The sequence below is a fragment of the Balaenoptera ricei genome, chromosome 3, assembly GCF_028023285.1.
Source record: "Balaenoptera ricei isolate mBalRic1 chromosome 3, mBalRic1.hap2, whole genome shotgun sequence".
NCBI classification, from domain to species: Eukaryota; Metazoa; Chordata; class Mammalia; order Artiodactyla; family Balaenopteridae; genus Balaenoptera; species Balaenoptera ricei.
In genome coordinates this window covers 165,896,853-165,921,009 of record NC_082641.1, presented here as the reverse complement: position 1 = coordinate 165,921,009, position 24,157 = coordinate 165,896,853, and the positions used below count along the sequence as shown (strand labels likewise).

At 35.7% G+C, this 24,157-nt stretch overlaps 1 protein-coding gene across 1 annotated transcript in view; it reads left to right on the top strand.

Moving 5' to 3' along the window:
- LOC132362845 (zinc finger protein 354B-like) overlaps window positions 1-24,157 on the top strand; it is a 93,592-nt gene that overhangs the window by 12,694 nt on the left and 56,741 nt on the right. The window contains 2 exon segments of the mRNA XM_059917931.1: window positions 14,931-16,495; window positions 19,433-19,441. Of these exon segments, the coding sequence (XP_059773914.1) occupies window positions 14,931-16,495; window positions 19,433-19,441 (1,574 nt within the window).

Genomic DNA, 24,157 nt, shown 5'->3' with positions numbered 1-24,157 from the left:
TCTAGGAGTTCCAAAACTATGTTGAATAATAGTGGCAGAGTGGGCACTAGGGGTGCATGTATGTTTTCAAGTGATAGTTTTTTCTGGATATATGCCCAGGAGTGGGATTGCTGGATCATATGGCAACTCTATTTTTAGTTTTTTGAGGAACCTCCATACTGTTTTCCATTGTGACTGCACCAGTTTACATTCCCACCAACAGTGTAAGAGGATTCCCTTTTCTCCACACCCTCTCCAGCATTCTTCCACAGTCTTTATGCCCTCACCATGTGTTATTTTCTCTCAGAGTACTTATCACTGCAAAATAGTACATATTTATTTATAATCTGCTCTTCCTCTGAATTATAAACTCTCTTGTGCTGGGTTGTCTGTTTCATTTGTACCCATTTCTCCAGTACCTAAAATAGTGCTCAGTCAGAGTTGGCTTCCAGTTAATGCATGAATGACTTGGCTAGGTTAGTGGTGATGGACACAGAAAGAAGGGAACCGGTTTCAGAGACATTTAGGAGATAAATGCAGCAGGACTTAAAGATGAATTGGATATGGAAGATAAAGGAGATTGAGTTGTCAAGGATGCTTGCTTGGTTTGTGACTTGTTCAGGGATGGATAATGATATAATTCACTGAGATAGTGGTACCAGGAGATCAGATTTGGAGGAATGATACCAATTTGACTTTTTACTTTAGAGGGATTTTACTTAGTAAAAAAAATTTTTTGATTTTAAGATAATTGTAGATTCACATAAGAAGTAGTACAGAGAGATCCCATTGGTCGTTTACCCAGTTCCAAAACTATAGTTCAAGACTGCAAACAAGATATTGATGTTGATACAGTAAAGATATGGAAGAATTCCTTCTGTCACCATAAGGATCCTTCCTGTTACCCATTTTTAGACACCCACTTTCCTCTTGTTCCTTGTCCCTGTTCCTCACCTCCTCTTGTTCTTAACCCTTTGTAACCACTAGTCCATTTCTATAATTTTGTCATTTCAGGAATGTTACTTAAATGGAGTCATACAGTATGCAACCTTTTAGGACTGTTTTTTTTTTCACTCAGCATAAATCTCTGGAAATTCATTCAATTGAGTTCCTTGTCAGTATTTCCTTGTTCCTTATCAATATTTCATTCCTTTTATAGCTACTTTATTTATTTATTTATTTATTTATTTAATTTTAGTTGTGTTGGGTCTTCGTTTCGTGCGAGGGCTTTCTCCAGCTGCGGCAAGCGGGGGCCACTCTTCATCGCGGTGCAGGGGGTCACTCTTCATCACAGCGTGCGAGCCTTTCACTACTGCGGCCCCTCCCGTTGCGGGGCACAGGCTCCAAATGCGCAGGCTCAGCAGCTGTGGCCCACGGGCCCAGCTGCTCCGTGGCACATGGTATCCTCCCAGACCAGGGCTCGAACCCGTGTCCCCTGCACTAGCAGGCAGACCCTCAACCACTGCACCACCAGGGAAGCCCAATATTTCATTCCTTTTGATTGCTGAATAGTTTTTTGTAAAACACGTATACCACAGTTACATAACCATTCACTGTTGAGGGACATATGGGTTGTCTCCAGTTTCTGACAATTACAAGTAACATTGCTATAATCATTTGTGTACGGGTTTTTGTACAAAAGTAAGTTTTTATTTCTCTGTGATAAGTGTGGAGGAGTGCAATTACTGGGTCATGTTGTAGTTGCATGTTTAGTTTGAAAGACACAGCCAAATTGTTTTCCAGAGTGGCTGTACCAATTTACATTCCACCAGCAACGCAGCAGCATATGAGTGATTCAGTTTCTGTGCATCCTTGCCAACATTTTGTGTTGTCAGTACTTTTAGCCATTCTGATAGGTATATGGTGATATACACTGTGAGTTTAATTTACATCTTCCTAAGTTCTAATGATGTTGAACATATTTCCATGTGCTTTTTTGCCATCTGTTGTATATCTTCTTTGATGAAATGTCTGTTTGTGTCTTTTGTCCATTTTCTAATTGTATTGTTTGGTTTTTTGCTGTTGAGATTTGAGAGTTTTTATATATTCTAGATGGTAGTCATTTGATGGATATGTGGTTTGCAAATATTTTTTCCTAGTCTTTAGTTTCCTTTCATCCTCTTAGTTGTGTCTCTGTGGAACAAAAGTTTTAATTTTGAGAGGTCTGGTTCATCAGTATTTCCTTTTATGGATTGTCCTTTTGTTGTCAAGTCTAAGAACTCTTTGCCTATCCTCAGATCTTGTAGATTTTCTTCTGTGTTTTTTCTAAAAATGCTGTAGTTTTACACTGTACATTTATTTCTGTGATTCTTTGGCATTTAATTTTTGTATTAGATGTAGGATTCGGTCAAGATTCATTTTTTTTGCTTACGGACAGTCAGTTGTCCCAACATTATTTGTTGAATAAGGTATCTTCCTCCACTCAGTTCTTTTACACCTTTGTCAAAAAGCTGTTGAGCACACTTCACTTTCACTGATCTGTGTGTTTATCCCTCCACCCACATCACACAATGTTGATTACTGTAGCTATATATAGGCTTTAATATTGGATGGGTTGATTATTTCTTTATTCTTTTTCAAAGTTGCTTTAACTATTCTAGTTTCTTTGCTTTTCCATATAAATTTTAGAATAATCTTATTTATATCTACAAAAAAATCTTGCTGAAATATTGCAGTAAACCAAGTAAACTTGGAGGCAATTGAGATCTTTACTATGCTGAATCTTCCAATCCATCAATATGGTGTATCTTACCATGTATTTAGCTCTTTTTTGTTTTTGTTTTTGTCCGCAATGTGCAGTTTATGGGATCTTAGTTCCCCGACCAGGGATTGAACCTGGGCCCTCAGGCCCTCAGCAGTGAAAGCGCTGAGTCCTAACCACTGGACCACCAGGGAATTCCCTATTTAGCTCTTACTTAATTTCTTTCATCGGTGTTTTGTAGTTCACAGAATACAAGTCCTGTACATATTTTGTTACATTTACACCTAAGTATTTTTTGAGTAATTATAAATGGTATTGTAAATATAATTTCAGTGCCCACACGTCCATAGTATATGGAAATAATATTGATTTTTGTATGTTTATCCTTGTATCCTGTGACCTTCCTAAACTCCTAATAGTTCTAGGAAATGTTTTGTAGATTTCTAGGGATTTTTTTTATGTACTGTCATCTCAAGATAGGGATAGTTTTATTTCTTCCTTTCTGATTTGTATGCTTTTTATTTCCTTTTCTTACCATATTGTACTAAGTAGACTTTCAGTACTATACTGATTAAGAGTGGTGAGAACAGACATTCTTGCCTTGTTCCCGATCTTAAGTATAAAGCATTTAGCCTTTCACCATCAAGTATACTGTTAGCTCTAGGTTGTTGCAGATGCTCTTTATCGGGTTAAGATATTTTTCTGGGAGGCCAAATGACCTTCACTTCAGCAGATTACATTTATAACATAGTGATTAAAAGAGATTTAAGAGTCATACCAACCAAATGCAGTGGGTGAACCTTGATTGTTTCCTAATTGAAAAAATTTATGAAGCAATTAGGGAAGTTCAAACACTTCCATGTATATAAGATGCTACTAGTGAGTAGTGTTAAGTTCATTGGCTGTGAGATGTTCTGCTTTTTTCTTTTTTTTTTTTTAAGACCTTATCCTTGAGAAATGCATTTGGAAACATTATTAGATGAAATGATATGATGTTTAGGATTTGCTTTAGCCAATCTGATGGAGGAGGAGTAGAGCTTATATATGAAGTGTTGGTGGTTGTTGTTGCATTGTACAATTCTCTCTATTTTTGTATATATTGAAATTTTTCCATAATAAAAAGTTTGAAAAATTGGAGTTACGAAAAACAAATTGTCTAGACCAGCATTCCTTTTTTCAGTAAGACACAGAATGTTCACAAATGTGCAGTACCACAGCCATCTATAATTATACTGTTATGTGTAATTCCCAGCATACCAATTTTAAGTCTTTCAATCCTCTGGTTCTCAAGAAAGCCCTGTGAGAGTGCCGATTAAAGTCACATTTTTATTGAGATATGACTTTGAATCTGACTGATTATTGGTTAAATCAGGGAAATACTTCAGGAAATAAGGCCAAAAAGCCATTTAAGGTAAAAAATGTATATATTAATTCTGCCTTCAACCCTCACTCTTATTCCTTCATGTAGTATTGGGGAAAGTTTTTTTTTTATCTCCTGCCAACCCAGAAAAACTTCTCCAAAAGACAGAAAACATTGTTACTATTGAATAAACATTACTATTGAATAAACATTAAACCAGATTTCTGCATGCATCATAGGTAACCTGCTGATGAGATTAAAAAGGGTGGGGTTTCTTTCTGTTTTTGTAATGTGGCTGAGCAGTTATATACATGTTCTCGAGGTTAATTGTAATTTGTCCTCATTTAAGGGAACTAACAACACAGTTAGCTATACATTCTTTCATATTTATCCTAAATTCACCTGGCAGTTGGGCTAGTGAAAAGAAAACTTCTGGTATCGTATGATGAGCAGGTGGTGACAGTTTGGAGCTAGGCACTAGGTAAGCTTCCACAATGACAGGGAGATAGGATCACTATCTTTCTTGATGTTTACATTTCAAAGAGATGGCTCCCAGGCTCTCAAGAAAAACGTTCCTGGTTTGTAATGCTCACAGAGGCTTTACAAGTTTACATACATATCAAAGGCATAGAGGAAGGATTTACAAATACAAATTTTCTCAAAGAATATTCTAAGAAAAAGGGCAGGGGTAGGGGCACATATCTTTCCCTTTTGGCAAAAGGGAAGATTCAATATTTAAGTTTTCACTAGCAAACTGCTAAGCCCCTAAAATCTTAGAAAAATGTAACCACTGCCTGTACTCTTTCCTGCCTGCATCCTCCACTATCTAAGGAGAGTTTGGATACTGTTCAAAGCTCGCATTTGCTTCTGTTTCTATCTTTTGTTTTTGTTGTAGAAATGATCACATTGTGTGGTGACTGCACGTTGAATTATTCATTTCTAATGTTAAACTAGGCTCTTGGAGGAAACGAATTATTTCTTTTCATTACTAGATCCCTGGTGTCTTACAGAGCACCAGTGCCTAGAATAGAGTCTGGCACATTGTAGCAACACAGTAAATATTTGTTGAATGAATAAAATAAAGAGTAATCAGTGTCTTTTAAATAACAGAATGTGATTGGCTGAATAATGGCCCCTAAAGATACCTGGGACCCTGTGATGTTACCTTTTGTTTTGTTTTGTTTTTTTAATTTATTTATTTTTGGCTGTGTTGGGTCTTCCTTGCTGCACGCGGGCTTTCTCTAGTTGTGGTGAGCAGGGGCTACTCTTCAGTGGGGTGCATGGGTTTCTCATTGCGGTGGTTTCTCTTGTTGTGGAGCACAGGCTCCAGGAGCGTGGGCCTCAGTAGTTGTGACACGTGGGCTCAGTAGTTGTGGCTCACGGGCTCCAGAGCGCAGGCTCACTAGTTGCGGTGCACAGGCTTAGTTGCTCCACGGCATTTGGGATCTTCCCGGACCAGGGCTCAAACCCGTGTCCCCTGCATTGGCAGGTGGATTCTTAATGACTGCGCCACCAGGGAAGTCCCTGTGATGTTACCTTAATATCCCCTTAAGTTACCTTAACATGATTGAATTAGGGATTTTGATGGTGAAGTTATCCTGGGTTATCTAGGGGTGCCCAAGTGTAATCACAGTTGGCTTTTTATGAGAGAGGCAGAAGGAAATTTGAAAAGAAAGCAGAGGTAGTATAATGATGGAAGCAAAGAGAAATATGAAGATGCTATGCTGTTGGCTTTCAAGGTGGAGGAAGAGACCATGAGCCAAAGAACGCAGCTCTAGTGGTTGGAAAAAGAAAGGGAGTGGATTCCCCCTTGAGCTCTACTAACACCTTGGTTTCAGCCCAGTGAAACTGATTTCAGACTTTTGGCCTCTAGACAGTAAGAGAATAAAATGCGTTGTTTTAAGCCACCAAGTTTGTGATACTCTGTTACAGCAGCCAGAGGAAACTAATACACAAGATGAGTTCTCTAAGGATAAAAACAGTGGAAAATAATACTGGATGGGTAGGAAACTGGGATCAAAGGAACATAGTGAGAGTCAGTAGCAGTAACCATTATAGGGTAATAAGACCCTCAACCTAGGCATACTTTAGGGATGGCTGTTAGAGACATTTCAGTGATGGAATTTAATTAAGAGCATTTGGTGACTAGGCTTGGAATGCAGGGGGCAGAAAGTTTTGAGATGGAATTAAGAACTTATGGCAGAGCAACAGTAAGGTTATGATGTCATTCTGAACTAGGGAAAATAGTAAAAAGGTTTGAAAAAGCATGTGCCAGGTTCAGATTTGGACAGACTGAATTTGAAGTATAAGAAAAATACTAAAATGGAAATGCTAGTAGGCAGTTAGAAATACCACTTAAAGTACTTTGAGGAAAGTTGGGATAGTCGTTCATGTAGCAGGTGTTAGAGTGGATAAAATCAACTAGGGAAAGAAGAAGGTTGAAGATAGAATCTCAGAGTCTTAAGAGCCAAGGAGAGAGAATCTAGACCTAATGACAGAAACTAGTCAGGGCGGTGCCCATGCACAGATGACAGCTGTTTGTCGTTTGTTAGACCTTCTGCCCCCTGGCAGAGGAGAGATAAGCAAGATCATTTTGGTCTCTATAAACTTCTGACTTGTTCATGAGGTAGCTCAGGTTTGGTCTAAGGTAGACCAATGTTTGATCTGCACTTCAGGAGATAGATTTGTAGGCCTTGCTAAAACCAAAATAAAAAGAAGAAAACCCTAAGCTGGTCATAAGGAATACTTAGGAGGGCCATGGTCCAAGGCTCTTCTTTGCTTCAGGGGCATGGTCCAAGGCTCTTCTTTTTATGAATTTAGGACTCTGGTGTTGGCACTTTATGGTGTAGTTGGGATGAGTAGAACTGATACAGTGCCTTGTAGCTAGGCTTACAAGATTGTCATCCTATCTTGCAGATCATGACCTTTTTTCATCCAAGCTGACTGATAGGGCCTCTTATCTGAATGGAATGTCTTGATATGGTTTTTTAATGCTTTGTAATAGTCTACACCTTTATAATTTGGCATATAAAGTGAGTGTCCTTGACACTATTCCTTTAAGATTTTTGAAGCTGTTTTTTTTTCCTTCAAACTTTTTATTCATGATGAATATACAAGTCTTTATGTGTGGGTAGTCATCTGTCAATCTTGATAACATACTTAAAACTGAATAATAATTTTCTCAAAAATATCAATCTAGTTATAGTTCCCTTTTTTTAAATTAATAATTTTTTTTTCTTTCTATTATCATTATGAACTCATGGCTTTTTATGTTGTAGTATTTTTGATACAGCTTGTCGACTTAGTCATCAGGAACTCTTTTAAAGCAGGTCCCTATGTCCCTTGACACAGCCCTACACACACACACACACACACGTATATGTTTGTGTATATATATTATATATTTTTGAATCTCAAGGGCAGAGGATTGAGTTAGCCATACTCTGTTTAATAGCACATTTTTTACACTCATGTCTACAAGGCCCATTTTTTCATTCTTATATTTCTACTCCATTCTCTTCCCTATTCCCTATCTCACCCCACACCACGACAGGCAAACATGCTAATGAATTTAATGCTTATCTTACTAACCTTATAAATTTTGTTAGCATCCTTGCTTTCTACTAATATCAGTATGTCCCACACTCACCGTGTACCACCTTCCAGAGCCCATACAAAGAAATCTCACACATATTTTGTACCTCTCATAGGCCATAAAGGAAATAGCCATCCTTCTAAGGAGTCCTCACTCATTTTAGTGTTAGACATCAAAATCTTGAAGACTATAACACACATGTACTGGTGGGATGATATTGTTTAGAGCTCCTTTAGAAAACAGAGCCAGAGATTTATTTACAGGATATTTTATTTTCCATTTTAGTTCCAACATTACTTTAAAACTTACCTATTGAAATTAAACTTTTTGTAAACTAAAACTGTGCTATCTTTTATAGTTCAGTGAACCATATAAATATCATTCTAACTGAAATCATTGAATTATGGCCTTAATAAAATTTTAATTGAATTCAGTTTTTTACTATTATCATTGTTAGCCCTCTTTACCTCCTTCTGTCCTTGACTGTCCATATTACTGACCCTTGACTTTTCAGTATTGCATGCAATTCATTATTGCCTCTTGCTTGAGGCACATACTGGCTTTTCCTAGCTCACAACTTTTGGCTTCATCTTATATTTTGACACTTCCATACACTACCTCAATAATGCCTACCTGTTTCCCTGCTTGGATTGGTCCTGAAACCTCCCCACAACCCAACTATTCTATAATGCAATTTCTAATATGAGTTTAAAAGATGTGTGTATATCAACTAAGAGTATTTGACATTGTTCAAAAAGATTAAAAAACTGTGTTTAAAGAAGATTAGTAAAACAAAAATTGTAATTTGAGTGCCATATTGAGGAATTTATAGTGAGTAGGAGATGATTTCTGGTCATAACCCACAGGGTAGAAGAGGAAACTATATGATATTAATGGATTTAATAATATTGAAGCAACTTTGCTTGCATTCCTGGAATAATGCGGTGTTGGAATCTGTTTGCTAAAGATAATTTTCTTAGAATGTTTGCATTGATATTGATAACTGATACTGTTATGTAGTTTTCTTTCTTTGTATTATTATCTGGTTTTTTTCCATATTATATTTCCTTCATAAAAGGAACTAGGAACTTTTCCTTTCTTTTAAATGCACTGGCATAATTTATAGAGCCTTGGGACTATCTGGTCCTTCAAGATTTGGTAGAATTCTCCAGTGCTTTTTTTTATAGGATTGCTCTTTAATAACTTAATTTTTTCAATGATAATTGGTCTGTCCCAGCTTTCTAATTGTAATGGGGTCAGTTTTGGTAACCTGCATTTCTCTAGGGAATTATCTGTTTCATATAGGTTTTCATAGATTTGAATAGAGATATCTATTCTCTTCATTATTAATTCCTGTTTTTATCCTTACTTTTTTCTTCCATGGCTTTCTTTCCATTTACTTAGTTTTTCTAGTTTTGTGAGCTGGGAATTTAAATTAAGCTGTACTTTATGTTTCCTGTGCTCCTGTTCCGATCTTCTTGGTTATTTTTTTCATATTTTTCAATTTAAAGTGGGACTAATCTTTCTGGTGGTCACTTCAGCTCTTCTTCAGGCTCTTTGCTAGAGTTCTTCCTTTCTCTGGCATTTTTTTTCAGTCTACCATTGCTCATCACAGAGCCTTTTACCTGGGGAAGTGAGGATCAGGAGCATACAGGGCTATGATGCTGGGAATTGTTGCTTTTTTTCTCTCTCTTTTTTAAACAACTGTGTTGAGGTATAATTCACAGACTATAAAATTCATGCTTTTAAAGTGTACAGTTTAACGGTTTTAAGTATGTTCACAAAGATCTTCAACCATTGCCACTAATTTTAGAACATTTTCATTACCCCAGAAAGAAATCCTGTACCAATTAGCAATCACTCCACATTCCTGCATCCTCCTAACCCCTGGGAACTCCTAATCTACTTTCTGTCTTTATGGATTTGACTATTCTGGACATTTCATGTAAGTGGAATCATATAATATGTAGCTCTTTCTATCTGGCTTCTTTTACTTAGAATATTTTCAAGATTCATTCATGTTGTAATATGTATCAGTACCTCATTCCTTTTTATGGATAACTAATATTCCATTGTATGGATATATCACCTTTTGTTTATCCATTCATCTGTTGATGGACATTTGAGTTTCCATTTTTGGTTATTACGAATAATGCTGCTATGACCATTTGTGTAAAAGTTTTTATTTTGACAGATGTTTCATTTCTCATGGGTGTATACTTAGGATGAAATTACTGAGTCATATTTTTAGGCTATGTTTAACTTTTTAAGTAACTACCAAACTGTTTCCCAGAGCAGGTGTTTTTACTATTTTACATTCCCACCAGCTATGTATGTAGGTTCCAATTTACCCAAATTCTCGACAAAACATTTTATTGTCCCCTAATTATTTTTTTTTATTGTGGTAAAGTAAAAGTAATGTAAAATTTACCATTTTAACTATTTCTAAGTATACACTTTGGTGCCATTAAGTACATTCACAGTGTTGTAGCCATTATCATTATCCATCTGGAGAAGTTTTTTATAATCCCTTACTGAAACTCTCTACCCATTAAATAATAATTCTCCATCTGCTTTTCTCCCCAGCCTCTGGTAATCACTGTTCTACTTTCTGTCTCTGCATTTGACTGTTCTAGAATCCTCAGAATTGGAGTCATATAACAGTTGTCATTTTGTGTCTGGCTTATTTCATGCTGCATGATGTCTTCAAGGTTCATCCATGTTGTAGCATCTATCAGAATTTCATTTCTCTGGAAAGCTGAATAATCATTATATGTATATACTACTTTTTGTTTATCCATTCATCTGTCAATGGACAGTTGGGTTGTTTCCACCTTTTGGCTATTGTGAATAATGCTATTATGAGCATGGGTATACAAATATCTCTTTGAGTCTTTGCTTTCTGTTCTTTTGGGTATATCTGTAGGAATGGAGTTACTGAATCCCATGGTAATTCTCTGCTTAACTTTTTGAAGAACTGCCATATTGTTGTGCACTGTGGCTATATTATTTTACATTCCCAACAGCAGTGCACAAGGGTTCCAGTTTCTCCACATCCTTGCCAACATTTGTTATTTTCTGTGTGTATACACCCACATACACACATGTATATAAAATATACACATACACATATATATTAGCCATATTAACAGACGTGAAGTGGAATATTGTGCTTTGAATTTTTATTTCCTGACATGTTGAACATCTTTTCATGTGCTTATTGGCCATTGGTATGTCTTCTATAGAGAAATGTCTATTCAAGTCCTTGGCTCATTTTTGAATTGGATTGTTTGTTTTCTTATTGTTGAGTTGTAGGAATTCTTTATATATTCTGGATATTAACCCTTTATCAGATACATAATTAGAAAACATTTTTTGCTGTTCTGTAGGTTACCTTTTTATTCTGCTGATAGTGTTCTTTGATGTACAGAAGGTTTTATTTATATTTTTTTAATTTTTCTTTTTTTTTGGCCACACTGCTCGGCTTGCAGGATCTTAGTTCCCTGACCAGGGATAAAACCCTGGCCCTGGCAGTGAGAGTGCCGAGTCCTAACCACTGGACTGCCAGGGAATTCCCCCAGAAGCTTTTAATTTTGATGAAATCCAATTATTTGTCTATTTTTTTCCTTTGTTTCTGTGCTTTTGGTATCCTATCCCAGAAATCATTGCTAAATCCTAAGTCATGAAGCTTTTACCCCTATGTTTTCATCTAAGAATTTTATAGTTTTAGATCTTACATTTAAGTCATGTATTCATTTTGAGTTAATTTTTGTGTATGGTGTTAGGTAAAGGGTCCAGCTTCATTTTTTTTGCAAGTGGATATCCAGCTTTCCCAGCACTATTTGTTGAAAAGACTGTCTTTTCCCCATTGAATAGTCTTGGCACCCTTGTCAAAAATCATTTGCCCATATATGTGAAGGTTTATTTCTAGACTTCCTATTCTATTCTGTTGGTCTATATGTTCATCTTTATGCCAGTACCACAATGCTTCGATTACTGTAACTTTGTATAAGTTTTGAAATCAGTAAGTATGAGTACTCCAACTTTGTTCTTCTTTTTCAAGATTATTTTGGATTTTCAGGGTCCCTTGAGATTCCATATAAATTTTAAGATGAGTTTTACTATTTCTGCAAAAAAAAAACGGCATTGGAATATTGATAGGGCTTTCATTTAACCTCTAGATCACTTTAGGTAGTATTGCCATCTTATCAATATTAAATCTTACAATCTGCAAATACCTGATGTTTGTCCATTTACCTATGTCTTCTTTACTTTCTGCAGTGTTTGTAGTTTTCAGTGTACAAATCTTTTACCTCCTTTGAGTTAATTCCTAAGTATTTTATTCTTTTTGATGCTATCGTAAATGAAATCCTTTTCTGTATTTCTGTTTTGCCTTGTTCATTGTTGGAGGATAAAAACACAACAGTTTTTGTGTTGATTTTTTATCCTGCTACTTTGCTGAATTTGTGTATTAGTTCTAACAGTTTTTTTGTGGAACTTTTACATTTTCTACATATAAGATTATCTGTTGTCATCTGTTGCAAACTATTATATATAGAATGAATAAACAAGATCCTACTGTATAGCACAGGGAACTATATTCAATATCCTATGATAAACCATAAATAATGGAAAAGAATATGAAAAGAATGTATGTATGTGTAACTCAAATCACTTTGCTGTACAGCAGAAATGAACCCAACATTGTAAATCAACTATACTTCAATAAAATAAATTTTTAAAAAAGATCATGTCATCTGTGACTGAAATCATTTTACTTTTTCCTTTCCAATTTAGATATCTTTTATTTAATTTTCTTGCCTGATTGCTCTGGCTAGAAATTCCAATACTATGTTGGGTTGAAGTGGTAAAAGTGGGCACTCTTATCTTGTTCCTGATCTCAGAGGAAAAGATTATAGTCTTTAACCATTGAGTATGATGTTAACTATGGGTTCTTTAAGGATGGTCTTTATTGTGTTGGGGTATTTTCCCTCCAGTCCCAGTTTATTGAGTGTTTTGTTTTTAATCATGAAAAGGTGTTGAATTTTGAATTTTGTCAGATGCTTTTTTCTACATCACTTGAGATGATCATGTGATTTTGTGTCTTCTTTCTGTTAATGTGATGTGTTGCTTTAATTGGTTTTCATATGTTGAACCATTCTTGCATTCCAAGGATAAATCTCATGGTGTATAATCATTCTAATATTCTGAATTCTCTTTGCCTAGTACTTTATTGAGGATTTTAAAATCAATATTCATAAGGAATATCAGTCTTTAGTTTTCTATTCTTATAGGGTTTTTGTCTGGCTTTATTATCAGGGCGATGCTGGCCTCATAGAATAAGTTAGGAAATATTGCCTCCTCTTTAGTTTTTTGGAAGAGTTTCAGAAGGAGTGGTGTTAGTTCATCTTTAATATTTGATAGACAGTAAAACTATCTGGTACAGAGCATTTTTACTACTGGGATGCTTTTATTACTGGTTCAGTTGTTTTACTAGTTATATGTCTGTTCAGATTTTCTACTTCTTCATAATTCAGTTTGGGTAAGTTTTGTGTTTCTAGGAATTTGTCCATATCATCTAGGCTATCCAATTTTTTGTCATACAGTTATCCATGGTTTTTCCTTATAATCCTTTTTATTTCTTTTGACTCCGTGGTAATGTTGCCAACTTGCATTTCTGATTTTAGTACTTTGTGTCTTCTCTCTTTTATTTTTAGTCAGTCTCACTAAAGGTTTGTCAATTTTGTAGATCTTTACAAATAACTGATTTTGGATTTGTTGATTTTTTTCTCTACTGTTTTTCTATTTTCTGTTTTATGTATGTAGGCTCTTGTCTTTATTATTTCTTCCTTCAGCTAGCTTTGGGTTTAGTTTGTTCTTTTTCTAGTTCCATAAGTTGTAAAGTTATGTTGTTAATTACAGCAGTATTTAAAATATTTTTATATATATATATTTTTTAATCCTTATATTTTTATAACATTGAAGTGTTTTATCCAAGAATAGGAGAGGTTTTTTCAGGTAACTTTAATGTCATTCAAGACTGTTCTAAGGACTTTCCTGGCAGTCCAGTGGTTAAGACTTCACCTTCCAATGCAAGGGGTGCGGGTTTGATCCCTGGTCAGGGAGCTAAGATCCCACATGCCTCGGGGCCAAAAAACCAAAACATAAAACAGAAGCAGTATTGTAACAAATTCAATAAAGACTTTAAAATTGGTCCACAACAACAATAAAAAAATTTTTTTAAAGACTGTTTTAAATTTTTTCTCATATAAGTTTCTCATATTTCTTGTGAATTCATTGCCCTAAATCTTTGTATAAATGAAGGTTATTGATTTTAGTGTGTTAATTTTATATCCTGGCATGTCACTGATCAAGGTTTATCATTGATTCTCTGAGGTTTAATTTCAGCTATAGTATTATATCATCAGCAAATAGAGATAGTTTTATTTCCTCTTTACTCATCCTTATGCCTCTAATTGATTTTGCTTGTGTACTTGTATTGGTTGATACATCTAGTACAATGTTGAATAGAAGTGAAAGTAATGGGCATCCTTGCCTTGTTCTTGATCATAGTGGAACTGTCTCTAGAGTTTCTTCATTAAATAAGATACTGGCTTTAGGACTAAAGTATATGTATTTATCTTGTTGAGGAATCATCCCTCAATTCCTGTTTTCTTGAATATTTTTATTATCAATGGTGCTGAATTTTTTTAACGCTTTCTCATTATCTCTAGATACACTCATAATTTTTTCCCTTAGGTACATATTATAATATACTGTGGTTAAGTGGTATAATAAGGGGAATAGATTGTTGGAGCTCAGAGTCAGGAAAGGGTGCAAAGAGGAGCTTAACACTGGAACTGAATCTGAAGGCTACAGAGAAGTTTGACATGTAGGAAAAGTAGGGAAGACATTCAAGATTAGAAATAATTACAGAAATGAGAGTGATGTCAGGGAGATAATGTATGAGTCTGTCATAGGCTTTGGATACTACACTGCATTTCCCAATTCATACTCCTCCTCTGATGCCTTCTCTCCATTCTCCTGGTAATGTGTATACTCTCACCTTCTTTAAATGAGCATCTTTGTTTTATTCACCCTAGTACTCCAGCTCTCATCCATTATTATTTTATACAGTAGCACTGTTACTTTCCTATTTTTTCCTCTTGCTAGTTTCTTTTAGCCAGAAAGCAATGCCTTATTTAGATATCATTACTATTTAGTCCTTCTACACATTTAGTCTCAGCTAATCATGTGAATCATTGGCAATTTCTTTCTTTTTTTGTTTTTTTCAGGATGTAAGAGCAGTCCTAAAACCACAAAGTCAACTCAAACTCAAGACGCATCATTTTGGGGTCCAAGGAAAAGACTCAAAAAAAATGAACCCTGGAACTTCATATCAGAAAAACCCTGCATATATGAAGACAGAATAAAGAAACAGAAGGACAAAAATGAAAGTTTACAAATAATTTCAGTCACCCATACAAAGATCCTCACTGTAGAAAGAAGCCATAAAAATAATGACTTTGGCCAGAATTTCAGCCTGAAATCAGTGTTTGTTAAGCAACAGAAGATTGCTAGAGAAAAAATACCCTCAAAATATGAAATACAAAGAAATAGCTTAAGGCAGGATTCAAATTTACTTAACCAACCAAAACTCAAGACAGCAGAAAAACGCTATAAATGTAACATTTGTGAAAAAGCCTTCATTCACAATTCATCCCTTCGTAAACATCAGAAAAACCATACTGGAGAGAAATTATTTAAATGTAAAGAATGTTTGAAAGCCTTCAGCCAAAGTTCAGCTCTTATTCAACATCAAAGAACTCATACTGGAGAGAGACCCTATATATGTAAAGAATGTGGAAAAGCCTTCAGCCATAGTGCATCCCTTTGTAAACACCTAAGAACCCATACTGTGGAAAAATCCTATAGATGCAAAGAATGTGGTAAATCCTTCAGCAGAAGGTCTACCCTTTTTATACATCAAAAAATCCACGCTCGAGAAAATCCCCACAAATATAACCCAGGAAGGAAGGCAACCAGTTGTAGCACATCCCCTTCTGGATGTCAGAGAATTCATCTCAGAAAGAAGTCCTATTTATGTAATGAATGTGGCAACACCTTTAAGTCTAGTTCATCTCTTCGTTATCATCAGAGAATTCATACAGGAGAGAAACCTTTTAAATGTAGTGAATGTGGGAGAGCCTTTAGTCAGAGTGCATCTCTTATTCAACATGAAAGAATTCACACTGGAGAAAAGCCTTATAGATGTAATGAATGTGGAAAAGGTTTCACTTCTATTTCACGACTTAATAGACACCGAATAATTCATACTGGAGAGAAACTGTATAATTGTAATGAATGTGGTAAAGCCTTAAGTTCCCACTCGACACTCATTATTCATGAGCGAATTCATACTGGAGAGAAACCATGTAAGTGTAAAGTGTGTGGGAAAGCCTTCAGACAAAGTTCAGCTCTCATTCAGCATCAGAGAATGCATACTGGAGAAAGACCCTATAAATGTAATGAATGTGGGAAAACATTCAGGTGTAACTCATCCCTTAGTAATCACCAGAGAATTCATACAGGAGAGAAACCGTATCAGTGTCTGGAATGTGGGATGTCCTTTGGCCAAAGTGCAGCTCTTATTCAACATCAAAGAATTCATACAGGAGAAAAACCCTTTGCATGTAATACATGTGGGAAAACTTTTAGGCAGAGCTCATCACTTATTGCGCATCAAAGAATTCATACTGGAGAGAAACCCTATGAATGTAATGCATGTGGGAAACTCTTCAGCCAGAGGTCGTCCCTTACTAACCATTATAAAATTCACATTGAAGAGAACCCCTTCAAAGTGGATTTGCATGTGTGAAATCCTTAAACCAAAGCTCATTAGAATACAGTTGGCCCTGCTTATCTCTGGGTTCCACATCCACTGATTCAAATAACTGCAAATTTTAAATATTCAGAAAAAGAATTCCAGAAAGTTCCAAAAAGCAAAATTTGAATTTGCCACACACCGGCAACTATTTTCATAGCATTTGCATTGTATTAGGTATTACAAGTAATTTAGAGATGATTTAAAGTACATGAGAGGATGTACATAGGTTATATGCAAATTCTACACCATCTTATATAAGGGACTTGATCAGCCTCAGATTTTGGTATCTGTGGGGGGGGTCCTGGAAACAGTCCCCCATGGATACTGAGGGACAACTGTATACATACTTGAGAATGATTTAGTAAATGTAATGAATATGATAAAACTTCTATTTTAATTTAGTCCTCACAGTTATTAAAGTCTAAGGATAAACCTTGACTGTGTAATAAATACGTGGGATACTTTCACACCTGTCAGTCACTTTTTTAAATATCCTGAGACAAATAAACAACAAAATATTGATTTTGGCCATTTGTAAGATAAAAGGTAAGGTTTTTCTCTTTATACAGCATTATACACTTTATGCAACATATAAACAGAAAAATCTGGGTGCAGGGGTGCTGGATTTCTCATTAGAAACCAACTGTATAAGCTAATAGCATATTTATTACAACTAACATTTTAATAGCAAACAAAATCTTAAAATATATGCATTTATAGAGCCAAGGACCAAATAATAGATAAAAATAAACTGCAAACTACCTCAGTCTGGAACTTGCCTTTTCCTAAACTGTTGTCAAACTTTGTGCGTGGTTTTCATCAAAAAAGAGGCAAAACAAAACCAAAAAAACCCTCTGTTCTCTTCCTCCTTTATTTTTCTAGTTACTTCCAAACTATACCTGTTTCCCAAATTTTTTATGCAATTTCTAATTTTGTTTTCAGAATTATTTTTCTTTGTTGTATTGAAGTCATTTATTCTATAACTACTTGCTATGTTCTATACAGCGTGCTAATTTAAGTAGGAAAAATATACTTTGATTAGGTAATCACTTTAAAGTTAAAGCTATTTTTTTTAGTTCGCTGCAGAAGAAATCCTAAGAACCTATCACCTGTGGCAAAGTCTTAAAAAGGGATCAATTTCATGAAATAAAAGCATGTTTTCCCCACTTGAGGTTTTCTAGTTTTTAAAAATCTCAGACTCCAATGGAAAATAAAAGAAGGGAAAGAATTCTAAACCTTTTAAAAACCAGTTTACTCAGTAAATGTTTGTTTAACCCTTGAGCCAGGTATTATCCCAGGCACTGGAAATTGTTCAGGAGAAAAGAACAGGCCTTCAAGAAGTCATGAACTAAAAAAAAAAAAAAAGTCATGAACTGAGGGGCAAAAGGAGGGGGTTGAAGAGGTAACAAAGTAAGTAAATTACCATGTGTTAGAGTAGTTTTCACAGAGAAATAGATGATACAATGATACTATGTTACAGAACACAAATGCTGTAGAGATTTGTGCAGGATGCAGAAAGAAGGAATGGTCCTAACGAAGGGAGCCTGAAAGGACCAGGGACAGTCATGCCTGAGCCCAGTTTTGCAAGAATAATGGGAATTCTCCAGAGAGTGAGATGAGTGCTTCAAGGGGAGGGAGCCACATAAGCAAAGGTAAAGGTGGGTAACAGCATGACACGTTTGTAGAACATCTGTTGTGAGAATGACAGGTTGAAGCTTGAGAAGAAAGCAGAACTGAAGGTCTTACTGCCATCCTAAAGAACTTGATTCTGAAATTTCTAGAACCAATAAAAGATTTTATATAAGGGAAATTGTTCTGGCAATAAGGTGTGGAGACTGAATTTAGGAGGTTGAAGACAGCTGAACAGACAAGCCTAGAAAACTAGAGTCAGAAGACTAGAATTCAGAGTAATTAAAATACACGGTAGTCAAAACCTCGGTATGTGAACTTGGCCAGCAGAGTGTACAGGTTAGAAGGAGAAGCAGGGATCGTGGATAAACCCCACAAAAACATCAGTAAATAAGGAGTTGGTGGAGGAAAAGGAATTTAACTAAGATGAAATGGAATGGCCCTAGAGGTAGGAGAAAAGCCAGAAGAGTGATGTCACTGAGCCCAAAGGAGAACTGAATCTCCGTAGTGTCGGGTGCCACAGATCACAAAACAGAGTAAATTGGAATTGGTAGCTAGAATGTTGGAGACCTTGGCAAGAGCAATTTCTGTTAATTAGGGTGAACAGAAGCCACATTATTCTAGGTTAAAAGATGAGAACTAGTGGGCTGTTTTACACTATGTTTCAAGAAGTTTAAATGAAGGGAAGAAAAGAGGGTTGCATTTAGAAGGGAGAAAATTACTTAGGGAGCATTTCTGTGTTAATAATTGAGGCAATGTATACACATGTTGAAGATGAACTAATGAAGAGATCATTGTGTGGAACATATTTTCTGAGAGATTATGAAAGAATTAGAGCATAGGTGGAGGAATTTACCTTAGGCTGGAGAGAAAGCCTACAGAAAGATAGGAATGCAGATAAATTTCTGTTTAATTTGGAGGTGAAGGAATTTCTATCTGCTGACCTTATTTTCTGTAAAGCCGGGGAAAGATTTCACTTTTAAGATGTTGACTACAGTAGCGATTTTTGGATCTTTGGGTGCTTAAAAATGTTAATGAGTTTCAATCTGTGTTTTGGAGACTTTTTAGGAAGTCATGCCTCTGAGTTCACTCTATACTCCTGTTTCAGTAAGAAAGCTCCACTTTTATTCTATATGTTTGATATCTGTGTTACTTTTTTTTTTTTAAGAAAAGAATTTGCTGGTAAATTAAAGTTTAAAAAGTACTTAGGATAAGAAAGAATGCTTTAAAAGAGTGATAAGTCTGAACAGAGACTGGAAGGGACTATAGGAGTTCAGCAAGTGTGTGGAGGTAGATGGAAAGACATTCACATAGGGGAAAAGTTTGTGCAATGGAAAGGAAGCATAAGAGGACATAATGTCCTCACTGTACACTTGTAAGTAGTATTTTTTAAACTTCATTTTCCAATTATTTGTTACTAGTACATAGAAATACAATTGATTTTTATATATTGACCTTATAGCCAATAACCTTGCTAAATTGACTTTTTCTAATAGCTTTTTTGTAGATTCTTTGGAATTTTCTGCAAACACAATGATCATCTGTAAATAATGACCGTTTTATTTTTCTCTTCTAGTTGTAATACATTTAAAATTTTCTTCTTACATTATAGTACTATATACAAGCCAGTACAATGTTGAATATGAATGATAACATTCATTTTTCACCATTTAATGATGTTACCTTTAATTTCTCTGTGGATATCTGTTATCAGAATAGAAACATACCCCTGTATTCCCAGTGTGCTGTGAGTTTTTATCATAAATGGGAGTAGTATTTTGTCATTTTTATTTTCTGCATTTAGTGGAATAATCATAATTGTTCTCTTCACACTTTTAATAGGTAATTATATGGACTGAATTTTTATGCTAACCGATGTTGCATTCCTGAAATAAATTCTACCTGGTCATGATACATCATCATTTACGTTGTATGTGTTTATAAGATCAGGTTTCTTAATAAGTAGAAGCTTGATGAAGTGACCAAGATGTGTTTAAGAACTCAGAGCAAACTTTTTTATCATCCAAATCTGAAGGATGGATGGAATCATAATACCTAGAGGGAGGAAGGGGATGGCAAGGACAAGAGTAGCACAGGAGCAAAAGGCTCAGAAGGAGTGTATGTCGCATCTATAGAGACCAGTAGGTAAACAAGCCTTGCTGATGTGGAGGATTCCTGATAGGATAAAAGAAAAATATAATATTGGAAATGAAAGCTAGAGTTAGGTTATTAGAAACTTTAAATGCTATCTGAGAGTACAGGAGTTTGGATATGATCCTTAGATATTAAATCAGAGTATATTTCTGAGGAGCAAATGGCCAATGTGAAACCTGTTTTAGGAAGACTGATGGGGCAGAAGGTTCAAAGTTTCTGGCTTGAGAAACTGGCTGAAGGATGGATTCTTGAGAATAGGAGTTTGGGACAGTCTGTGAGAAATGTTTAGTGAGAAGATAAAAAAAACAAAAACAAAAACAGAGGCTAGCTCTGCTCTTGGTGCCTGACAATTGTCCTGCACAAATTGACAAATACCACAGATGCTAAAATTCTTCAAGCTGACTGTTATTTTCTTTTTAATTAAGGTGCAGTTATGCTTTCAAAATGAGAACATATAATTTCAGTTAGTATTGTAAGTCAGTATGCTTCAGGTTATAAAAACAGTTGTTTAAGGAATACAACTTTCAAGAACTATTTTTAAAGTTTTTGTTTTGTTTTGTTTTGTTTGAGAGAGAGAACTTTCAATGAGAGCATTGGACAAAAAGTCAAGAGACCTGTGTGTTTTCCTGCCCCCATTCTGGTTCAAGTTACATAGTCCCTGGCCTTTTCAAACCTAGAAATTCCACTGTGTTTTTTCATATACTGCTTTACGGTTCCTAATGGTATAGATTAACTCAAATTTTTAAATGTTCATCTTATGTATTTTGGGGGTAGAAACATCATTATTTGGTAACAATATTAGCATATATTGTTGGATAAAATAATCAAGTTATATATTACAAACTAAAATTTTCAATCTAAAAATTAAATTGTTCTAGGAAGATGGAGTAGGCAGATATATACTTTTTGCTATTTTCCCACTAAGTACATTTAAAACCCCTCTTTATTATATTTAAAACAATCATGAGATTCTGAAAAATGGAGAGAAGCATATAGGCCAGCTAAGAACCTCAGGACCAGTGATACAGTAGTTGTTTTTGCCTCATATATCCCAAATGTAGAGCTGAAGAAGCAGGAACCCAGAAACAGCAAGAGACATAGACACAAAAAAATTTACAAAACCCCAACAAAGCCTACTTTCATTAGCCAAAGGACCAGGAAAGGGGTGCCCTAGCAAGACAGAAAACTCTTAGGTAATAACCACTCTACTCCAGACAACACGGAAAAAACTGGTCCCATCACTACACACACCAGCAAAGGCTGAGTGGAGAGCCTAGGCTTCCACCCTTATAAGACTGTAAAGAGGAGCCAGAAAACTTTGCTGGTGGTGCCAGAAAAGGCCAAGAGCTAGGACATTCATTCATGCCCGGTGGTAATAAACCACCTCTCTTCCCAGCAATAATAGTGGACACTACATGGGGAACTGGGACACCCCCCTCCCTTCCACTCAGTAGTAAGAGCATTGCATCCTCTTCCTGCTGGGGTGGTATCAGAGGGGGCCTAGTGTAGGGACAGAATTTTTACCACTACCCAACAGTGATGAGGCCACACTCCCACCCCATAGTGCCATTGGAGGCTAAATAGGGAGCAAACAAGGCACTCTTATCTGTCTCAACCAGAGTGATATCAGTGAAGGCTTAGTGAGGAACTAGAAGTCCCACCCTCATCAAGGAATAAAAAGGAGACCCTTAACTCCTTGGGTGTCTAGGGAGGCCAAATGGGAAAGCTGAACTTCTACCCCACATGGCCATTATGAGGTGGAACTTCATAATGCCATCTTTGCTGTAGCAGTATCAAAGCACGTCAGCTGAAGCAAAAGATTCAAATAAGATCCAGAGTTTCATAACATAATACCCAAATTTTCCAGGATTCAACAAAAGACTTTCATCATACCAAGAACCAGGAAGATCACTTGAATGAAAAAGACAATTAGTAAACATCAACAATTAGGTGACAGAGATGTTAGAATAATGTAACAAAGATTTTTATAGCAGCCATCATAAAAATACTTCAATGAGCAATTTCAAAAATGTTTGAAACAAAAAATAGAGCCTTATCAAAGAAATTTAAGTCTCAGCAAAGAAGTAGAAACGATAAAAAAGAAACAAATGGAAATTTTAGAACTGAAAACATGCAGTAACAGAAATTTTAAAAATTCACTGTATGGGCTCAAGAACAGAACTGAGTGGATAGAGAATATGTATGAACTTAAAGTTAGTCTCCTCAGTCCTGTTTAAAAATATTGGTTCCTGGGACTTCCCTGGTGGTGCAGTGGTCAAGAATCTGCCTGCCAATGCAGGGGACCCGGGTTCGAGCCCTGGTCCAGGAAGATCCCACATACGGCGGAGCAACTAATCCTGTGTGCCACAACTACTGAGCCTGCACTCTAGAGCCCACAAGCCACAACTACTAAAGCCCACGTGCCTAGATCCCGTGCTCTGCAACAAGAGAAACCACCACAGTGAGAAGCCCATGCACCACAACAAACAGTAGCCCCTGCTCGCCACAACTAGAGAAAGCCCATGGGCAGCAACGAAGACCCAACACAGCCAAAAATAATAAATAAATAAAAATACATAAATTTATTTTTGAAAATCCTTTGTTCGTTTAAAAAGATTATATCAGAAAATGAAGACATTATTTATTAATGAATTAATTTACTTATTCAATTTATTTTGAAAAAAAGAACAAAAAGAACAAAAACAGTCCATCTTTGCCCATTCTTAATTGGATTATTTGTCTTATTATTGAGTTGTGAGTTCTCTGTATGTTCCAGATATTAGTTCTGTGTCAGATATATGATTTACAATTATTTTCTCCCATTGTGTGAGTTAACTTTTCATTTTTTGATGGTATAATTTGAAACACAAATATTTATCTCGAAGTACTTTCTAATATCTCTTTTGAATTGTTCTTTGACCCACTGATTTTTTTAGGAGTGTATAGTTTAATATCCACATATTTGTGAGTTTTCCATATTCTTGTTATTGATTTTTAATTTCATTCCATTGTGGTTGGATAATGTACATCGTATTACTTCAATACTTTTAATTTATTGAGGGTTTTCTGTTTTTGTTTTTGTTTGTTTCTTTTTGTCTTGTACGTGATCTATCCTTGAGAATTTTTCATGTGCCCTTGAGATTATATAATCTGTGTTGTTGGGGGAATTGTTTTACCAATATCTGTTAGGTCTAATTTGTTTATAGTGTTGTTCAAGTCTTCTCTTTCCCTGTTTATATTCTGCCTGGTTGTTCTGTTGTTGAAATGGGATATTAAAGTCTCCAAGTATTAACGTTTAACTATTACTTCTTCCTTCACTTCTGTCAGTTTTTGGTTCATGTTTTTGGTGCTCTGTTTTTTTTGTTGGTTTGTTTTTTAATGTCTTTATTGGGCTATAGTTACTTTAAAATGTTGTGTTAGTTTCTGCTGTACAACACACAAAGCAAATCAGCTATATGTATACATATATCACAATATCCCCTCCCTCTTGAGCCTCCCTCCTACCCTCCCTATCCCACCCCTCTAGGTCATCACAAAACATCGAGCTGATCTCCCTGTGCTATGCAACAACTTCCCACTAGCCATCCATTTTACATTTGGTAGTGTATGTATGTTAATGCTACTCTCTCACTTCGTCCCAGCTTCCCCTTCCCTCCCGTGTCCTCAGGTCCATTCTCTATGTCTGCGTCTTTATTCCTTCCCTGCCACTAGGTTCATAAGTACCATTTTTTAGATTCCATATATGTGTGTTAGCATCTGGTATTTGTTTTTCTCTTTCTGACTTATTTCACTCAGTGTGACAGTCTCTAGGTCCATCTACCTCATTACAAATAACTCAATTTCATTCCTTTT